Raw genomic sequence first — 15,614 nt, 5'->3', positions numbered from 1 at the left:
ACAGCCTCTTCAGTGCTCACAGGAAAAGCTGTAGGCCATAATAACAATCAGCCCCACTGTCAAACACAGCTTACGTTGACAGTTTTGCCTTCCTGCTCACCTCATGCCAGCTATGGCGGCGGTGCTCATTTCTCTAGAGAACTCAGGGAGGTGCCCGCTGGTCAGGATGGAGTTTGGCGGCTCTGCAGGCAGCGCCCCCGCGTGCACGAAAGGCACCGTGCATCCGCCACGCCCAATGCGGTTCGTGCCCGGCCGCAGCCCCGGCTTCGCTTCCCGTGGGCTCACGGCGCAGTAATACACCGCCGCGTCCCCGAGCCGGGGCCTGGCGAGCCACAGGGCGCTGGAGCGTCGGTCTTCCGACACCGACAGCCTCCCCGCCGGTTCCGGCACCTCCTTGGAGCCTTTAAAAGCGCTGACGAGGAATGTGGGGCCTCGGCCCGGGAGCTGACGGTACCAGTGGATGTTGTCGCTACCCTGTATACTGGGGTGTGAGCAGGTGACGTTGATGCCGGTGCCCTCGCTGGTCTCTGCCGTCGGCTCCTGCTGCACCTGAGCTCTGCTCACGGCTACTGCCGAGAAGATAAGAAACAGCACAGTCAAAAATTCCATGTATCCAACAGAAATTTCAGGCCAGAAGAGAGAGAGGCACAGCTTTGGAGAAAAGTCGGGCAGACACAGGCGTGCGCGGCCGTGGCCCCGTCCCCAAACGGCTCCCGCATTCCGGCCCGGCCGCGTCAGCGCCGTTCACCCAGGAGCACCGCGGCCAGTCCCACCGGCACTGCCGCATCCCGCCTCCCCGCAGCCCGCGCCAGGCTCTGCTCCGCCCGCGGCGACTCCTCCCCGTCGCCGACTCCAGGTCCGCCCCCGGGCTGCGCCCTGAACTCGCGTCACTCGGGGTTGCTCCGAGCTGCGAGAGTTGAGCGCCTTTGCTCGGTTTTGGTTCTGCGTGTCCTGCAGCGTAGCCCGGGTGCGGACGCGAATGCGAAGAGATGAGGGACTGCTGCGAAAACACCTCGGGCGTAGAGGTGTTGCCTGCTTGCCCACTTGCATTGTCACCAGCCGCATGGGCAAGAGAGAGCTCAGTAAGACGGGAAGAGACGGATAGTAGAACCCGACGTGGCCGAGCCCTGGTACAATTCGTCTCCATTTCAGCAGGCTATAGCTCAAATCTCTCATGCTTGGCTGTATGCTCGTTTTGGTTATGGGGATAAAATCTCCCCTAGCCACACTTTGTTGAGTGCCAAGACCTGCCCCTGTTCCATTAGACACATAAGGACCCCACCTTGTCACAGCAGCAGAGCCCCATACAGCAGAAATCTTGGGTAAATGTCAATGGACAGCAAAGTCCAAAGTGTGTTCCTGATATTGTGTGTTACTCAGAGAGCTTGTGGAGAGAGGGGAAGTGTAGTGAGAGCCTTGACAAAGACTGATGCTGTTGACGCTGGCTAGATGAGTCAGTCCTTTTGGGCCTTGCATTTAGGGCTTGAGAATCCCTTCCCTTATCCCTGACAAAATGCTGTAATGGAATCAGCAGGGGTGCACCATGCCTGGTTGCGCTCTATATGCTGGAAAAACAGTGATCCATTGTATGAGGAGAAGATAGAGCTCTCTATGGAAGAGTGACTTGTTTATGTCTCTCTAAACAATCTGAGTTGATTATGTCTGATGCTCTGATGCTGAAGACAGATGGTGTTCCCACTACCATAACGGAGTTGGGATGTATTTGCTGTCTCTAGACCCCTTCCTATTGTGTCTTACTAAATCCAACACTTGATTTCACACTTTATTGATGGGCCTTTCTTTGGGAAAGCATCCTGCACTACTTCTGTTCCCGTACTCTCATCCCTGGGGCAGAACAAAAGGATGCAAAAGTGGCAGGCAGAATTTTCCTGAGAGCAGTTTGAGGTAGGATAAGACTCAGAAGCTGGGCCACTTCTTACCAGAAGGGGAATGGAGACCCTAAGGAGCTACCCAACATGACATCAATTGCCTTTGCAGGACTCTTCCAGCACAAGAGCTGAATCTTAGGTCCAAATGCATGTGTATTGCCCAAAAATGCTTGAGTGTCTCTTCCAGCCATTCCTAAGGTGCCTTCATCTAGGGCTAAACATAGCATAAAGCCAGGAATAAAATTGAACAGCATTGGAAAATAATATGGGGTCTATATTGGCAATGTTTTGCATTTAAGTGGAGCTTCTCAGAAAATATTATTTCTGTCTTTTCCCCTCAGAGATCTCTCTTGGTAACCCTCCAAATCATCCACAAGTTACCTGCTTACCGCTCTATAGTATTTGGCCAGGAAATGAGGGCCATGTGGCAATGCTGCCGTAGGAATGGTTCTCATCTGTTCCTGTTGCACCCCACAGTCGGTGTCCATTCTTGGAGTGATTTGATTTCCTTCTTCAGTCACATTAAGCATTTGCTGCATCCTTGAGTGTGTCCTTCCCTGCTTGTGTGGAAGAAGAGTGGCTTCTACTAAATCCAGCAATGGTTGCAAAAGCTAATTGGGCATAGCTGTGGTTCTCTTTAGATGCTAAAAACAAGTACATGTAATGTAGCCAAAGGAAAGATTAAATCTGGCATCTGCCAAAACATTGTGTCTAGGCATATTCTTTCATGGAAAATTTTTCATATTATTACAAGTGTTTTTTTCATCCGGGTGGGTTGATGTAAATTGATACTGGAATTCCCCTGCATTCCCCGGGCTATATTCACCTGCAACCAGATCTTCTGCACTTCAGCCAAGCCTCAGTAGTATGGAAGGGCAGCTGCTGGGAGTCTCAGGTGAGGTTGAATTTGGGGGATGATGGCAGGGCTGGATTTGAATGCTGTTGAATGTGAGGGTGCCGCAATCACAGCACTCTTCAGCACAGTGTCTTGCTTGGCCCAGTTGTCTCCAAGATGAGAGAATCCACAGGTTCCCTGTGCCTTGACTTTCTTGCTGTTTTCCACCTCAAAACCTGCAGTCACACCTTCAGCCAGACCATTCCTGGTCCTTTTTATTTATTTTTTGTTATAAAATACTCAGTGTCCTCAGATTATCTTGCCATCTGTGAAAGGCAGGGAATCAGGGAATCATAGCATACACTGGGGTAGAATAGGCAAATAGACAAAAGTCAGTGACTTCATCACCTTTCTCCACACAGGCTTAAGAAAATGTAAACCACAATCCTCTTGAGTCCTGTCTCCTTTGTAACACATTGTCTTGTGTCTATTCCAAGAAATCTACTTAAAAATGGGAGTCGTGTTGTGACGAAAGCACAAGTGAAGAATGCCTTCTGGTGAGTGAGAGGAGAGGGAGCAGGGAGAACTATGAAGATGATGCAGGTGTCAGATACAACCATAAAAAGCAGAGCAATTTGCTCAATAAGGAAGGAACCATGAAATTCATCTCCCAGAGGCCAGGGTAAGAAGAATCCCAGCACCCCAGCAGAAGTGTACAATGGTACTACTGCTGTATTTCAGTATATTGTGTATGACAATCAAGGAGCAACACTGAGAAAACTAGACATTCAGTGATACTCAGATGTCTGTCCTTCACCTGAAAACAGAAGTGTTTCTTCTGATGACACAGAAATTCTCCACTATTGAAAACAATGCTATACCAGATCTCAAGAATATGAACTAAGGAAGACATACAAGGGGATTCTTTGGCGCCTTTCACTTCCCACAGTGACAAAGGGGAGGCCATTCCCATCAAGATTTGGAGACATGTGGAAAAGATAATGAAAACAAGCCCACGTGTCAACCGGTGTGGTCTGTTTAAGCCCAGAAGAATCAGTTTGGTCACCTATGTCCTGCTCTCCTTTGCCATGGCTCTAAAATTTGCAGTGTCACTGCTGTTTTGTTGATGCCATTGTCCCCAGACGAAGTGTCACTATATCCCTTCTCCTGGTTTCTCTAGGTATTCCCTTCTCTCCCAGTTGCTGCATCCTCTGACAAACGGCCCTCTGAAAATAAGGACTACTTCATCTTAAAGTAGCCAGCAGATTCCCATGGAAACTTCTTACGCCTGGGTCGAGAGATGGGATGACTTTACGGAAGCAGGTGTGTGTTGGGAGATGCTAGGGGGCACCAGGGAAAGACTAGATCTAGGCTGCAGGCAGTAATCAGATAAACACAAACATTCCAGACTTCTCTGGATTTGTTCAGACTTTGAGGTATCCAGGCTGCACCAGCACCTGATGCCAGGGAACACTGTAGGCCCTGGGACCTGCTGGACTTGTGCACGGGGTCAGGCTAATTCTGCAGAAGCACATATCATGTGTGCATGCACTAAAACACACCCGTGCCTGCACACAGGTGTTGTTACTTCAATGCCCTGCAAAAATAAATAAATAAATAAATAATTGAAAAAAATCAATCAATGCCGTCACACAAACAGAAGCTTGTGCACACTTCGGGTACATGTGTGTACTCAACACCAATGCACATGCTCACATATGGCTGGATAGGGTCAGGCTGAGTATATGGGATGCTGACTGAGGAGACACTGGGGGCCTTTCTGGCAGGGCAAGGCTGCAGTGCTCTGAGCAGGATAGGGCTCCAGATGAGATGACAGCACAGTCTGCAGATGTGCAGGGACAGCCCAGTGAGTGGAGCCCAAGGAAGTCACACAGTTTCTCTGTAGTTCAGTGGGTTGAGAAAGAGAACTGAAACCCAGCAGTCCAAGCCATCTGCCTTGGTATCGGAACTCATAAGACCATTGGACCAAGTTGGGTTGGAGAAAAAGAGGATGACAAGGCAAATGTGCATGCTGGGTAGCCCCAGCCAGTATCACTTGCCTGAGCTGGATCCATCTCAGCACTTGAGATGAGTTCTCTGCCATCACTGACTCATTCCTGTCCCAGAAGTACCGGGTCCTCTCAACGTCAGCTCTCAGAAGAAGCCTTCATGAGAGAATGGGTGAGGCATAAGCCAGGAAATGAACAAGCAGCATTAAGAGAAGCAGCTCATGTCATTTTCTGTTTTCCATTCATCACAAGCACCTTAGAAAATTGTCACTTCCATGAAAGCTATGCCTGGGCCTGAGGCAGTGCTGGGTCTACATTAAAGGCAGCTTGATTCCTTCACCCTCTCATCAACATCTCTCACCTCTTTCTTCTTGGTAACCACATGAGTCTGAAGCCCTTCTCCCACATCCTTTTCTGATCATGACTGCCTTGGGCTTGGCTGGGATGGATTTTCCACTAAGAGAAAGACAGCAGCCCTCTTGCATCTGGCCAGCCTTTTAATATAATCTCTGGATAAAGTGAAGACGGTCTTTTGATTCCCTGTGTAGTTTTACAGGGTGACAAACATCGTCCTTTGGTTGAAATGCTGAGAGTCTTGGGACTTGAGAACATCAAGGAGATCTTACTAGTTCTTAAAAATAACAAATTGGAAGGTGCTAAAACTGCTAAATCAAGCACAGGAATGAGTTGACAAAGGTCTCATCCTGCCTAGACTATGAACATCTCTAGGGGTAGGGCACCACAAATCCTCTGGGTTGCCGGTTCCAGCACTTTACCACACACTCAGTGAAAAGATATATCTGGAGATGAAGATCGGGATGCAGAACTCCAGATGGGGCTGACAGTCACCTCCCTTGTCCTGCTGGGAACCTCTCTTTTGATCCAGTCACAGATACTTCTGGCTTTCTGGGATGCAAGTGCACACTGCTGGTGTGCAAATACACAAACAAACATAAAAACAAAAACTTAACAACATATTAAGTTTTTCATCCCTAAGTCCTACTTTACAGGGCTGCTCTCAATGCATCCTAGCCTCTGTCAGTATAGATATCTGGGGTTTCCCCAACACAAGTGCAACACCTTGCACTCAGCATCGTTGAACCTCATATGTTCATAAGGGTTCATCCTTCAAGCTCGTGCAGTTCTCTTAAAATGGCATCTCTTTATTCTGATATAACAACTGCACCACTGAGCTTGGTGTCATTCGCAAACTTGCTGAGGATGCATTAAATCCCAATATCTATGTTACTATTAAACAGATTCTCAGTGACATGGGCAATGGGATTGAGTGCACCAGGGTAGCTATGAGAGAAAATCTGAAGAAACGTGTCTGGGAGATCAGGGGATGTGAATTTCCTCCTCTGTTCTTGTGAGACCCCACAGGGAGTACAGCGTTCAGCTGTGCAACCACCATCATCCGAAAGACACTGACCTGTTGGACTGATTCCAGAGAAGGGCCATGAATGTGATCTGACAGCTGGAGCATTCCTGCTATGAGAGATTTGTTGTTGTTGTTTATCCTGGAGAAGAGAAGGCTCTGGGGGGACTTTAGAACAGCATTCCATTATGTAAGAGTGCTCATAAGAGAGATGGGGAGGCATTCTTAATCAGTGATAGTAAGGATAGGACAAGGTGTACTGGCTTTCAAGTAAAACCAAGTAGAATTAGGTGAGATATTAGGAAGAAGTTCTGGCCTATGAAGATGGTGAGGCACTGGAACAGGCTGCCCAGAGATGTTGTGGTTGCCCCATCCATTGAAGTGTTCAGGGACAGGTTGGATTAGACTTCAAGGCATAAAATCTAGTGGAATGTATCCCTGCTAGTGGTGGAAATGGATCTAGAAGATGTTCCAGGTTCCTTTCAACACTAACTCTTCTGTTTTTGTGTGTGTGTATGTGAACTGTCAGATTGCACAGAGCAGGGACAAGCCAAAACAATCAAGAACAGAATTCCAGAGATCAGTGTTACATGGGATAGAGTTAAATCCTAGCAGAGAATCTACACACATGGCAAGGTCAAGAAATGTGTTCATGATAGTAAGCTGAGAAGTTAGGGGAAGAGAATCACAAGTCACATTATCATGTACAGGAAACATTGGGTAACCAGTTGATGCTTGCTGGAGCTCCATTGTGAGGGAGGCACTTCCTACAGCCCACTGCAGTAAACCAGGCTAAAGTCACTTGTCTTGCTTTGTATCCATGCAGCACTTGAGCTGTGTCATCTGCCTCAACACTGCAATCATGCACTACAAATCTTTGGGCATTTCATTGCAGCACTTCAAAGAGTCCTTCATTAGAGAATGGGCAGGGCAAAACACCTGGAAATGAATAGGAAGCACCACAGGAAATCAAAAGAGAGCCCATATGATGAGAAGGGAAGGCATGTATTCCAGGTTAGCTTGTCAGAAAATTATTGCCTGTATCAAGGGTGTCTCTTAGCCTGAAGCAATACAGAACCAGTATAAAAGGCAGCCCAGATTCCAGCTTTTCCAATCCTCTTCTCTTGTCTCCTTGTTGGGAACCAGGTAAGTGTGAAGCCCTCTGCTGTACTCTTGAAAAGTGAGATTTCGCTTCAATAGAAACGTTACCAGATAGTGATAGTAAATAGTGGTGGTGGAGACTGTAGAAAGGATAATGTCTGTGCAGAGTGTGTTTGTGACACAGCTTACATGGCTTCAGACTTACATAGTCAGTGAGAGTCTCGCTGGGCTACACTGTTCTGTGTAGGGCCCTGGCACAACGCAGGAACGTGGCACCCTATCACAGCTTTCACGTCCATCCATAGTAGCTCCCTTGATTCCCTTATGAGAGGCTACCCAGACTGTCCCTCACATATCCTTGTGATTTACATCCTTGTATCTCTCTTCCACAGGTGTACCTCCAGCCCCAGGAGATGTCCTGCTACACCCAGTGTGTGCCATGCCGGCCCTGTGGCCCAACTCCTCTGGCCAGCAGCTGCAATGAGCCCTGTGTCAGGCAGTGCCAGAGTTCCAATGTTGCCATTGAGCCCTCTCCTGTGGTGGTGACCCTGCCCGGACCCATCCTCAGCTCCTTCCCGCAGAACACCGTTGTGGGATCCTCCACCTCTGCTGCTGTTGGCAGCATTCTCAGCTCTGAGGGAGTGCCCATCACCTCGGGGGGCTTTGACTTGTCCGGCATCGGCAGCCGCTACTGTGGCAGAAGGTACCCACTCTACTAAATTCGCTGGCCATGATCCTGGAGAAATACACCAATAAACCCTGAACATGGTGCTGGATGAAGAAGGAATCTTTAAGCCACTGCTTTCAGAAGACCTCACCATCCTCATCTACTCTGGGATATGCTGAGTGGAAGGGGCATTCCTGGGGTTTCTGACAGCCTGCTTCATGTCTCACCTTCCATTCCTCATTTCACCTGCCTAACACTTTCTCCACTTATTCTCCAATCCTTTTTTTCCTATGATCCCTGAGATGTGAGGTTCCTCAGAACCAATCCAAATGTAATACAAAATAATGCACATTCCCTGCATGAACTTAAACGAGGGATTGTGTGAATCCTGTACTGCAGAGCCTCTGCTCAAAGTGATCTCATTTTCCTTTTGAGACATTCATTAAAGATTTCTGCATCTTAGTTTAAGTCTTTGATATTATTTCCCATCCTGTGTGACCTTCAGATCAGCCCAGAGAGATTGGGTTTACTCCTGGTGGTTATGGGGTGAATGTTTATGGAGATCCTTCTCCATTCCCATTAGAATGAGAGTGTGTGACAGACTGCAGAGGCTGCTCTCTTCATCATTGTCCCTTGCAGATGAAGAAGATATTCCTGGCAACGGCAGAGAAAGCAGCAATTGGTTTTTGACTATAATGCTTATGCCTACAACTACCAACACAGATCCTGCAGAGAGAACACAACCTCTGCACTGCTGAAGGGAAATGTTCTGACTGCGTGTAAGGCCATGGGAACATGCAACCCTGCAGGCTCTTAGCAACAGGGCTCCTCCTGCTCTCATATATACTGCAATGGGGAAAGACAAGAGAGTAGAAGATGGAGTAGATTGGTGTGGATGTCTTACTGATGCCAAACACAGCTTATGTTGACAGTTTTGCCGTCCTGCCCACCTCAAACGGATCTCTGTCTGACTGACATTGGCTCCAGGCAATGTCAGCTATGGGGGCGGTGCTCATTTCTCTCGAGAACTCAGGGAGTTGCGCTCTGGTCAGGATGGAGTTTGACGGCCCTTACAGGCAGCGCCCCCTGCGGGCCCAGACGGCACTGTGCCCCCGCCACGCCCAAAGCGGTTTATGCCCGGCCGCAGCTCCGTCTCGTCTCCCCGTGCTACCAACGCGCAGTAATACACCGCCGAGTCCCCGAGCCGGGGCCGGGCGAGCCAGAGGGCGCTGGAGCGGCGGTCTTCCGACACCGACAGCCTCCCCGCCGGGTCCGTAACCTCCTTGGAGCCTTTAGCAGCGCTGACGAGGAATGCGGGGCCTCGGCCCGGGAGCTGACGGTACCAGTGGATGTAGTCGTAGGACTGTATGTTGTGGTGTGAGCAGGTGATGTTGATGTCGGTGCCCTCGCTGGTCTCTGCCGACGGCTCCTGCAGCACCTGAGCTCTGCTCACAGCCACTACAGAGAAGAAAAGAAGCAGCAAACTCAGACAATGCATTTTTTCACACTGACACTAAATGAAGGAGGAGAGAGTGTTGCACGAGGTCGAAAAGATGCCGGACTGACAGAAAAGGAACCCGGCCCAAGCCCCACACAGCCCTTTTCCCGGCCCCGCCGGAGGCAGTCCCACGCACCCAGGAACACCGCGGCCAGTCCCGCAAGCCCCGCCGCCCGGCACTGCCGCATCCCGGCTCTCCGCCTCCGGCTCCGTTCTACCACGGCCAGCTCCGCTTCTGCTCCGCCCGCGGTGCCTCCTCCCACCGCCGTAGCCAGCTCCGCCCCGGGGCTGTCTTCCGGATGGAATCTACAGAGGTCTGCTCCAAAACACGTCGTTGAGAAAGGGTTGAGTGGAGTACATTTGTTTAGTAATTCCCTTAGTTCCCCTTCTCAGTCCTTCTGAATGTTTTTGATGCATGTTTTTTTGTCCTTGCTACGAACTCCATCCCTCCCATGAAGGCCTCCTGAGAGGTGATAGAAAGCTGCACCACAATGACAGCATCCTGTCAAACACCTTTGGATGCATCCCACATCATCTCAAGGGCACAAGTATGTCCAACTGGATTAAGTTCTCCATTAGGTTTCCTTTCTTTATAGGGAGTGCTTCTTCACTTCCTTGAATTCTGGGAATGAAGCTCAGGGGCTTTGTAGATTTGTCTAAAAGAATAATCATGAAAATGGTGGAAAATGAAGCCATCATTTTATTACAAGTTTACTTCCCACTGTTTCTGACATCTCATTGTCCAATGGAAATACAGCCTCCTTAGCTTCCCTTTTGCTGCCACAGTGAACTTAAGGATACTTTTCTAACTATTCTTCTCTGGCAAGTTGTCATGTCAGGCTGGCCAGCGGTGTTCTTGACTGCATCTCTGCATGGGCAGCAATGTCTCAGGGTTGCTCACAGTTGGACTGCTCCTTTTCAAATTCAGAAATCTCCAGAATTCCTGATGTGCAGCCATATTGCTAACCCAGCCTTTGCTGGGGTCATTAAAGTCACCACTGTCTGGAAGATTCACATGGAAGAGTTGTAAGGGACTGTACACTGATATGCATACAATCTTTTGAAGTCCTTCTGCAGCATTGGAGTTACCAATTTTTACCAAGAAAATCTAACTGCCAAGATTTCATAAAATTACAGAATCCACTGCAAAGGGGAGGGGTCTCTTTCAAGTCTCACTTGCCTTTTCTTCTTCCTACAGTGATAATATGAGGGGCCATATGAGGAGAGGCTGAAGGAGCTGGGGATGTTCAGCCTGGAGAAGAGGAGGCTCAGGGAAGACCTTATTGCTCTCTATAACTTCCTGAAGGGAGGTTGTGGTGAGCTGGGGGCCAGCCTCTTCTCTCATGTTCATGAGTTCATGGGCATAGTAGTGGAGGTTTCCCTGATGTGACCAGAACATGTGGGACATGCAAGTCACACAAACACTCACCTGCTCATGAACCTGTGTGTGGAATCATGCAAACCTCTCTACCCATAGGCACCTGCTTATATCCAGCATGCAGGCTTTAGCTGTTTCACACCACTGGCCTTTAAAGCATGCTTTTATCGTTTACCGTTGCTGGATTCCTCCAGCATGTGAACTGAGTGCTTTGCCCACACTGACATATGCTTCCTGGCTAAACTCAGATCTTTCTTCCTGCCACTCAGCAGATGCCTTCAGTGAGGAATGGGAGTGACATAAATCAGGATGTGAAAAACAGCAGCACAGGAAACCAACACACAGCCCATATCATTAGCTGGGATGTTTTGCATTCATGAGGATCTTCTCAGAAAATAATCACTGCTGCAAGGAATGCATCTGGAATCGGGGCAGCTTGGGTCCATTATAAAAGCCAGCCCATCTCATTGCTGCTTCACCCACTTCTCTCACCTCCATCATCTTGGGAACCAGGTGAGTGGGAAGCCTGTTCTTGTTCTCTTCATTCTACAAGAAGTGTTCTGAGCCCAATGGAAGTCTTAGCTGCTATTAGCTCTGCTCAGTGCCTGGCTCCGTTTATCATGAGAGAGGGAAGTGGGGTGAACATTTGCCATGGGAGGAGGGTGGGCCTGTAAGGAAGTAACTTGTGTGCTAGGGTGTAGGCAGTAGCTGTACAGGACCCAGTGGCTTTTATTGCGCTCTGTCAGGATGAGACCAAGAATCTCTTGCCCATCTTCCATGAACTGTCTTCAGCTCCCAGAACAGCATGTGTTTTGATTCCCTCATAGCGTGATGATAGGCTGTTCCTCATGTGTGCTCATGTTCTGCTTTCACCGTGCCCCCTCTCCCAGGTGTACCTCCATCCCTGAGACATGTCCTGCTGTGACCAGTGCCAGCCATGCCAGCCCTGCGGCCCCACCCCTCTGGCCAGCAGCTGCAATGAGCCCTGTGTCAGGCAGTGCCAGAACTCCACCATTGTCATCCAGCCCTCTCCTGTGGTGGTGACCCTGCCCGGACCCATCCTCAGCTCCTTCCCGCAGAACACCGCTGTCGGATCCTCCACCTCCGCTGCTGTTGGCAGCATCCTCAGCTGCCAGGGAGTGCCCATCTCCTCTGGGGGCCTTGATCTCTCCTGCATTTCCAACCGCTACTGTAGCAGAAGGTGCAACCCCTGCTAAAGAAGCTGGACACTGCTCCAGAGAAGGACCCCCAGGATTGCTGAACATGGCAATGGACAGAAGAAAAAATTTTGTGGTGCTGCTGTGCGTAATAGACATGCACAGGCCCACCTGGTGCCTCTAACAACATGGAGAGCATCTACTGATACTGTCTTCCACTTACTCTTCCTATCTCATGTCACTACTATGTTTTCCCATTAGAGATCTCTGTTTGTATCCCCAAAATGAACCCTGAGTGACCTGCTCATCTCCCTAAATCTCTGGGCTAGGAGACGGTCCTCTGCAGCAATGCTGCCATAGGAAAGGGAAACAGATTCTTGATTGTTCCTGCTGCTCTCTGCACACAGGGCCTCTGCTTGGTGTGACATCATTTCTCAGACTCATTAAACACTTCCTGCATCCCTAAGTGGTGTTTCCTTTTGTGGTTTTTATTTATTTATTTATTTATTTATTTATTTTGCTTTGTTTTTTATTTTTAATATATATTTATATATGTATTGCACAGAGATGGACTTATTACAAAACAATTGCTTTGGTGGGAATCAGCTGAAGGCACTCTGTCAGTCCTGTAAGCACTGGAGGGAGAGGAACATGGAAGAGAATAATCTTTCATGCACTGTCACTTGAAGTTGAGAAAGAAATAGATACATCATAAGGAAAAGCCATCAGTGCTTACCTTGCTGTATTACTTGAATGGAAATATCCTTGTGAAGGACACATACTCATCAGCAAGGATGGGTTTGTTAGAAACGTGAATGTCAAAGACAGCCTTGACTGCAGTGATCAAGAAATCACAGAACCGTGGAAGTCCTTGTGTTGGAAGAGATCCTCATGGTCACCTAGTTTCAAAAACCATGCTGAGGGTAGGGATGAGAAATGTTATGTCAGGCAGGAGTAGAAGTTGTTCGGGCACCCTCCCACCTAGCTTTGAATGTCTCCAGAGATAGGGCAAGCACAAATCCTCTGGATTGCTGTTCCAGCACCTTTTGGCTGGTGCCCACTCAGTGAGAGGGTATATCTGTGGCTGTAGATCCAGATCCAGTACTCCAGATGGGGCTGACTAACCCTGCCCAGCTGGGCACCCCTCTTTTGATCCAGTCATGGATACTTTTGGCCTTCTGGGATGCAAATGCACGCTGCTGGCTCATGTGAAGTTTTTCATCTACCAGGATCCCCAGGTCCTAATTTACAGGGCTGCTCTCAAACCATCCTGTTCTCAGTCTGTATAGATGCCTGGTGTTTCCCTAACACAAATGCAACCCCGTGCACTCTGCCTTATTGAATTTCATTATGTTCATAAGGGCTCATCCTTCAAGCTTGTGCAGGTCCCTTAGGATTGCAACTCAATTTCAGTTATATCAACTGCACCACTGAGCTTGCTGTCATCCACAAACTTGATGAGAATGCATGCAATCCTAATATCTATGTTATTATTAAAAATTTAAAAATTAAAATTAATTAAATTAATTAAATTAAATTAAAAATGGTTGTCTCTGGGCCTGCAGCAATAAATTGACATGGGCACTGGGACTGACATCACCCACAGAAACTACGTGAGAATATCTTAAGAAACGTAACCAGGAGATCATGGATTGTGATTTTACCCCTCTGTTCTTGTGAGAACCAACAGGGAGTACAGCATTCAGCTGTGTATCTTCAAGCCTAAGAAAGACACTGACCTGTGTGAGTGGTTCCAGAGAAGGGCCATGAATGACAGCTGGAGAACTCCTGCTATGAGAGATTTGTTGTTTATCCTAGAGAGGAGGAGGCTCTGGGGAGACTTAGGAGCAGTATTCCATTATGTAAAGAGTGCTCACTAGAGAGATGGAAAGGGATTCTTAATCGGTGATAGTAATGATAGGACAAGATGTACTGTCTTTCAAGTAAAACCAAGCAGAATTAGGTGAGATATTAGAAAGAAGTTCTTACCTATGAGGATGTTGAGGCACTGGAGCTGTTTGCCCAGAGATTTTGTGGATGCCCCATCCTGGGAAGTGTTCAGGGCCAAGATGGATGGGACTCCAAGACATCTGAGTCATCTGCCTCAAAAATGAAATCCTGCAGCACAGATCTTTGGACATTTCATCACAGCATTTCAAAGAATCCTTCATTAGAGAATGGACAGGGCAAAAAATCTGGAAATGAATAGGTAGGACCGAGGGAAATCAAAACACAGCCCACATAATGAGAAGGGGTGGCATATATTCCAGGTTAGCATGTCAAAAAATTATTGCCTGTATCAAGAGTGTCTCTGGGCCTGCAGCAATAAGGGACCAGTATAAAAGGCATCCCAGATTCCAGCTCTCCTATCCTCTTCTCTTCCTCCATCTTGTTGGGAAACAGGTAAGTGCTAAGTCCTCCGTCTTACTCTTCAGAAGTGATATTTTTCCTCAATAGAAATGTTATCAGATAGTGTTGCTCCATCCTGTGGGAGACCATAGAAGGGATATTGTCTGTGCAGAGTGTGTTAGTGACACAGCTTACATGGCTTCAGATTTATATGGTCAGTGAGAGTCTCCGTGGGCCACACTGCTCTTTGTAGTGTCCTGGCACAAGCAAGAGATGTGAGCTCCTGTTACAGCCTCCTCCTTCTTCCTTAGTAGCTACTTTGGCACTTTTGTGAGAGGCTACCCAGTCTGCCCCTCACATATTTTTGTGCTTTACTTCCTTGTATCTCTCTCCCCCAGGTTTATCGCCAACCCGAAGGCATGTCCTGCTACACCCAGAGCCAGCCATGCCGGCCCTGTGGCCCAACTCCTCTGGCCAGCAGCTGCAATGAGCCCTGTGTCAGGCAGTGCCAGAGTTCCAATGTTGCCATCGAGCCCTCTCCTGTTGTGGTGATCCTGCCCGGACCCATCCTCAGCTCCTTCCCGCAGAACACCGTTGTGGGATCCTCCACCTCCGCTGCTGTTGGCAGCATCCTCAGCTCTGAGGGAGTGCCCATCACCTCTGGGGGCTTTGACTTGTCCGGCTTCGGTAGCCGCTACTATGGCAGAAGGTACCAGCCCTGCTAAATTCGCTGGCCGTGGTCCTGAGTGGAAGGAGCAATCCTGGTCTTTCTTAAGACATGTCTCATGTCTCCTTTTCTTTTCCTCTACCGACGCATTTCTCTCCATTTTCATTTCCCCCCACCCATCCCCCACACTCTGAACTTCCCCCCCCCCCCCTCCCCCTCTGCTTCTGTGCATTCTGTGCTTCCCGAGAATCATCCTGTTCCTTTGCAAAAAGACAGGCACTAGTGTTGTGTGTGCTCAAACATGGGATTGAATTAATTTTGTACTGTGAAACTTCTGCTACCTGTGACCTCGTTTTTCTCTGCAAACTTTCATTAAATATTTTTGCATCACATTTGAGCTTTTGAGTTTTCTATCCACCATTTATGGCCTCTAGAACCGCCCGGGGAAAATGGCTTTGCTCTTGGTGTATATTGTATGAGTGATATTTGAGACCCTCCTCCATTCCCAGAAGAACAGGAGGTTGTGACACACTGCAGAGGCTTTCACAGGGAATTTTCTCCTGAATTGCATGGGAGTATGGCTTTGTAGTCAGTGATCATGAGTTCTTAAAGAAACACTTCTCCATTTGAAGGAGAATGGGAGGTTGTGAAGCAGCGCAGTGACTCTTGAGCACTGTCCCTAGCAG

The 15,614-nt window shown here is 48.5% G+C and overlaps 3 protein-coding genes and 1 gene segment (V, D, J or C); 3 read left to right on the top strand and 1 right to left on the bottom strand.

Annotated features, from left to right (window-relative positions):
• Window positions 1-6,004: 6,004 nt before the first annotated feature.
• LOC140262530 (feather keratin Cos1-2-like) lies at window positions 6,005-7,931 on the top strand. The gene is made up of 2 exons (XM_072356914.1): window positions 6,005-6,031; window positions 7,605-7,931. The coding sequence occupies exons 1-2, from the start codon at window positions 6,005-6,007 to the stop codon at window positions 7,929-7,931; spliced, it is 354 nt and encodes a 117-aa protein (XP_072213015.1).
• A 996-nt stretch (window positions 7,932-8,927) lies between these two features.
• Window positions 8,928-9,582, bottom strand: LOC140262529 (T cell receptor alpha variable 4-like). The segment is given in 2 exon segments: window positions 8,928-9,337; window positions 9,514-9,582. Coding segments are annotated over 2 exon segments (462 nt in total).
• A 2,084-nt stretch (window positions 9,583-11,666) lies between these two features.
• LOC140262528 (feather keratin Cos1-1/Cos1-3/Cos2-1-like) lies at window positions 11,667-11,972 on the top strand. Its single transcript, XM_072356913.1, has one exon. It carries the CDS (start codon window positions 11,667-11,669, stop codon window positions 11,970-11,972), a length of 306 nt encoding a protein of 101 aa, XP_072213014.1.
• A 2,708-nt stretch (window positions 11,973-14,680) lies between these two features.
• On the top strand, window positions 14,681-14,986 carry LOC140262527 (feather keratin Cos2-3-like). The gene has a single exon (XM_072356911.1). It carries the CDS (start codon window positions 14,681-14,683, stop codon window positions 14,984-14,986), a length of 306 nt encoding a protein of 101 aa, XP_072213012.1.
• Window positions 14,987-15,614: the final 628 nt, after the last annotated feature.

The sequence above is a fragment of the Excalfactoria chinensis genome, chromosome 24, assembly GCF_039878825.1.
Source record: "Excalfactoria chinensis isolate bCotChi1 chromosome 24, bCotChi1.hap2, whole genome shotgun sequence".
In the NCBI taxonomy this organism is placed as follows: Eukaryota; Metazoa; Chordata; class Aves; order Galliformes; family Phasianidae; genus Excalfactoria; species Excalfactoria chinensis.
This window is presented reverse-complemented; position numbering and strand designations above follow the sequence as displayed.

Excerpts from the sequence above, each read along its gene's own strand:
- LOC140262530 (XM_072356914.1), top strand. The coding sequence starts at position 6,005 with ATGGGCAATGGGATTGAGTGCACCAGG. Across the intron at positions 6,032-7,604 it reads ATGGGATTGAGTGCACCAGG|GTGTACCTCCAGCCCCAGGA; the intron begins GTAGCTATGAGA and ends TCTCTTCCACAG.
- LOC140262528 (XM_072356913.1), top strand. The coding sequence starts at position 11,667 with ATGTCCTGCTGTGACCAGTGCCAGCCATGCCAGCCCTGCGGCCCCACC.
- LOC140262527 (XM_072356911.1), top strand. The coding sequence starts at position 14,681 with ATGTCCTGCTACACCCAGAGCCAGCCATGCCGGCCCTGTGGCCCAACT.